At 43.5% G+C, this 5,065-nt stretch overlaps 1 protein-coding gene across 1 annotated transcript; it reads left to right on the forward strand.

Annotated features, from left to right (window-relative positions):
- The first annotated feature begins 4,073 nt into the window (after positions 1–4,073).
- Positions 4,074–4,513, forward strand: CG45546 (uncharacterized protein). Its single transcript, NM_001300654.1, has one exon. The coding sequence runs from the start codon at positions 4,093–4,095 to the stop codon at positions 4,372–4,374; it is 282 nt and encodes a 93-aa protein (NP_001287583.1). The 5' UTR covers positions 4,074–4,092; the 3' UTR covers positions 4,375–4,513.
- Positions 4,514–5,065: the final 552 nt, after the last annotated feature.

A 5,065-nucleotide genomic window follows, 5' to 3' on the forward strand; every position in this document is an offset into this window, starting at 1 on the left:
GCCACGCCCCTTCTGGGCCGCCCCTCCACCCCCTTCAGCGAGCAGCAGCATGGAGGAAAATAATTTGCTAAATTATGTCTTAAATAGTTAACAAAGTTTGCACGAAAATGTGCGGACCTTTCTTGGCCAGCAGATTTCCCAGCGATGAGGTAAAAAAAACGAGCTGCACGCCCCAGAATCTTGTAGTTGCACAAATAAGTACTGATAAGGCAAATAAGTTGAATTTATCAGTACGTCTTGTGTTTCAGAAAGGTAAATTCACAACAGAAGCCTAAAACAACTTATTTGTGATTTCAAAGCGTTGTTTTGCTCCGAAAGGTTTTTCATTTAATTCAGCTAAATCTGTTTACACCTTTCTCGTTTTTGGCTGGTTTTTGGCTCTAAATTGTATTTAAAACTAAAATTGATATTTTATTCCAGCTTCTTTCCTCCAATTTAGCCCCCAGTGTAAGCTCTTTCCTGGCAGCAGATGCAGCTAAGTCCTTGTTAATTTACTCCGGCTCCCCATCATCGCCGTAGGACAAACAATGGCTTTGATGGAGCAGCAGCTCCGGCCAATGCAAACAAAGATCAGGACTGCAACTGCAAACGACGTGACAAACAGCTCGCCCTTCGATGGTCGAAAACTTAAACTAATTCGCTTTAAGCGAGCTTCAAATGCAGTCAAACAGCTCTCAGCCCCTGCAATTTTCCGGCTTATCTTCACATGACGCCGGTTGGTTGAGGGGGTAAATCCCCACGTAGACCGGCCCCCAATCGTAAATTTCGCCCCGAAAACTTTCCATTAAGAAGCTCAAAAACAGATACGCAAAGTTCCGGAGTGCTCATCGCGGGGGCGCGACATTGGCCGTGCAACAAATCACGGCCCGAAAACCGAATCCTCCAATCCACCAATCCACCAGTACCCCAATCCCAATCCAAAAACCAGACCAGGCATAATGGAAATCCCGTTGAACCTGCCGCGCTGTCCGGCGGAAAATTTGGGGGGAAATGAGGAAAGCGAAAAGGAAAGAAAGGAAAAATAGACGTTGCAGGAAGTGCACGCAGTCTGTTAGACGGGAAACGAATATCATAATTTACTTTGTCACCCGCTGCGAATTAGCGTGCCAGCCATGTGTGTGTCTCCACAGTATATACATATCTTTAGATATATATATATATATATATAGATATATACGCGACCGGCCACGCCCCCTCGGTGGGCAGGAGGCCGACTCAGCGTGGCGCTTAAAAAGCCGGAACATTTTAAACAAAAGCCGAGCTGAAGGCTCTCGAACTCCGGCACTCGAAAACTTTCGGCAAAATCACTTAAAAATTTTGTGTGCGCTGACTTTAACATACGATAAAGGGTATGTGGGAGGGGGGGGGGGGGAGTTTGATCCTGTGGGTAAGGGAAGGGGTTTTTTGGATGGCAAGGGGGCGGAGCCAAAGACGAGCAGCCATTTTGGCATCTCCAGCCAGACAAATAAGCCACGTTGCAGGCTCAGATTGCAGTCGCTAAACGAGATGGCGGCCACTGCACTGGCAAAAAAAAAGTGATACAAGACTTGGACTACTAAATATGAGTATATAAATAAGATATGGTATTAAGGATAATACTACATCTGGACTACATGACACTAGTCGCCACTTAATTATTATGTTCAAATACTCAACTCACTTTCGCACTTTTGAATATAACATGCGTGTTAGATATGCATAAGTAAGAATGTGTGCATGTCTACAACATATAGTTTTCGCTCAGTGCACCTCCTTCTGCTGCAGCCATTTGTGTGTGCTAGTCTGCGAGTTGGCCACAATGCAAATTAATAAAAAAGCATTTGAGGCTGAACATTTTTACCAGCTTGGCTAATAAATAACGCGACGGCGACAGCTTCATTTGTTTAAGTGCCTGACAGAGTGGAACCGAACAGAAAAAAGCAGCGTTAGGCCAAATAAATAAAGTAAAACTGCGAAGGAAAAGTAACAAAAGTTGGGTAGAGAGTGTCAGACGGCGTTTTAATCGCTCCATCAGCACGGCTCATGCATATTCAAATTAACGGCCCAAAATATCTCAATTCGGCTGGGGACTTAAGTGCACTATTTTGGGACCCAGGCACTTGGCACTGGGCACTGGCCCCTGGAATTATGAAATCCATTTGTGTGGCCATAATTAATGGGCACAGCTCAGTTGAGGATTCAAGGATTCAAGGTCCTCCGGAGGCGATTGCCTCGGCATTAGCAGCCAACAAATTATCCCTGATCGAATCTAATGCGAATGAAGCATCCAATATATTTTATGATGTTAGCCAGCTATGTGATTACGATACACAGCAGCGGACACACAATCCATTTGCAAAGTCATCACGTATACGCCACCGCGCACAGCTTTGCTCACTCACTCACTCAAGTCACATGCATTGAGATTGCTTCGCCCGCTTCGGCTGATTTCGTTTTTATTCGACCAGAGGACCATTATTTCCGTTGTTATTTGCCATTATGACAATTCAGTTAGTCAAATTCCGTTACGGGCTTAAAACTAATTTGAGATTAAGTTCCCAGATTCAACCATTGGGGATTTTCTGCAAGCATTTTTGTGCATCACCACACCCAATGGCAGCCGGGAGGAGAGGAAAGGAAGTCGAAGGAAGCAAACGGAAAGCGAAAATGTAATAAGTGATTTACATGACTCGAAGGAATTCCACCGCAGGGCACATGAAATCGAGAAATCGTCGAGTCGATGCCAGAAATCGATACTTCATTAAGATACAACCGAAAGGCAATGGCAATCGTGCCATAGACTTCCATTCGAACTGTGGAGTAGAGTCAGGAAAGCAGAAAAGCAGGAAAGCAGGGCCTAACGACCACGCATCGTTGCCTTCTGCCGCTCCATGGCCTATCTAAATGGTTAGATGACTGATACGACAGTCGGAATCATACCATTCCAGCACTTTAGCTTCACTTGCTCCTCCTGCGTCCTCTCAAAATTCCAGCCACAAAAACTCCATTCAAGGCGGGGCCGCCGTCGAGTGTTTTCGAGTCGTTTTATTGACCCCCAATTTTTGTGACGAGCTCAATGAATGGCGTTGACAGAATGGCGGCCAAAAGGGCTTATGCACCCGGAAAAATCATCATCTGCATATCCAAAAGACCATAGTTATTGAGGAACAACCACTTGAATCGATTTAAAACACTTTATTGTAGAATGAGCACATTTTTCAATAGATACAACATTATACCTAAAATTCATTGTATATCATGTTGCATAGATTTGAAGGTCATTTTTTTTCAAAGTGCACGATATCAATTTGGTTGGCGGTAATAATTCACATGGGACGACAGTATCACGGATTTATCTAACTGAATTTTTCATGCGCAAATTTCGGTCGCGTATCAAATGCTTGTCGGGGCGCCAAATTGAAAATTTGTGGCCTTTTTTAATGCTGTTGTCATATGTTGTCATATATTATGAAAATGTTCTACTCGCACTGGCCAGTTTGCGTTCAGATCGCCTCGGTGCAACTGCATTATAATGTTAATGGGCGGTGGTGACCTTAAAAAGGGGGCCAGTATTTTGACCATTGCAAAAATACATATGTATGTGCAAATGTTCATATATTTGGGATTTTAATTATTTAAGCTGGTGACAAAATGACAACAATCGAGAGACCCGCAAATAATTGCAGCGGAAATTGAAATTATGTTTTGCTTGGTCTAATTTTCATTCGGCTTTGGGATTTGGTTTTCCACATTCGCTTGGTTAGCTGCAATTTAAATGCTGCCCTGCATTTAAGTTGCATTTTTAGGGGCGTCGTCTCATTGGTTTAAAGCCGATTAGGTGTAGTCTATAAATTTCACTATCATAAAAGGCTTACACAGTGAGAAATTTGATCGTGCAACATGTATAAACGTTTTTAGTGCCAAATCTAAGAAATCTCTCTATTGGAATCTCTAAAGACGTGCGTTTGCATACTGCATGCATATTTGGCTTTATGATAACGTTCCATGCTGTCATAAAATTGTATTTAGTTATGCACACAATATTTGCATTTCTAGCAAGTTTGTAACATACATTGTGGCTAACTTGGCTTAGTCTTACAGCTACTTTGGACAATGGCACACCTTCAGCTCTACATTTTGGCTCTTATTCTGGTCACTTCCATGTGGAATATTCAGACTAGTAATGGATCGGTTCAGTTGATGCTGAGGCTGTATTTTCAATGCTCCTCCAAGGAAATAGTTTCACCTTGTAGGTCTTGTGAGAGATCCTGTGGACAAAGAGAAACCCTGGATTGTGTGAAGGACTGTCGCTATGGATGCATTTGCAAGATGGGTTGGATTCGCAGAAACAGCACCTGTATTCCAATGAGTCAGTGTGAGCAAAAGGATCTTTAAAGCAGCGAATGCCAACAGGTTTTTTCGACTTAATTACTAAGAGTTAAAACTCAATTAGAAAATTTTCCCCTGGATGAGCGAAATCAAATTTCACAACTCCCGCAGCGTTAATTGAAGATTCCTCAATAAAAACGAATGGAAAATGGAAAAGGGGAAAATGCAAACTCGTTAACCCATTAAACCAAACGCGAGACTCATGTTTGATCCCGGCTTCTGTGTTTTTTTTGTTTTTTTTGGGTTGGATGGAGCGTGGAAGGGGAAAGGGAAAGGAAAGGAAAGACGCCCATCCAGCGAAAAGCTATTAAGACATAAAACATTTCCAACACCTTCCCGGAACGCCTTCGAAAAGGGAAAAGTGTGGCGGGAGAAGGAAAACTCACACGGAGAAAAGAAATAGGAAGTAGCAGCAGAATGAAATGTTTCTAATTCAACGAAACGCATTTCAACGTAATGAAAATGGAGAAAAGGACCGACAGACAGCCACGCCCACAGTGCCGTTGACATTTTTTCGAACCTGCCGTTGACTGACAGCTGGAAAAGTGGGCTGGGAAAATGGGTGTCAGTTCTACGGGCTAAATGGGCTTGCGGAGCGTGAGCGGAAGTGGGTGGTGGTGGGCGGAGTCCAAGGACATGCGTCGCTGGGCGTGCCGTTCTCCTGGCTTTTCGTCATTGCCCTGCTCGCAACACTTTC

The sequence above is a fragment of the Drosophila melanogaster genome, chromosome 3R (genome assembly GCF_000001215.4).
Source record: "Drosophila melanogaster chromosome 3R".
NCBI lineage: Eukaryota > Metazoa > Arthropoda > Insecta > Diptera > Drosophilidae > Drosophila > Drosophila melanogaster.

Bases quoted from the DNA above. Each gene is read 5' to 3' on its own strand.
- CG45546 (NM_001300654.1), top strand. From the start codon at position 4,093: ATGGCACACCTTCAGCTCTACATTTTGGCTCTTATTCTGGTCACTTCC.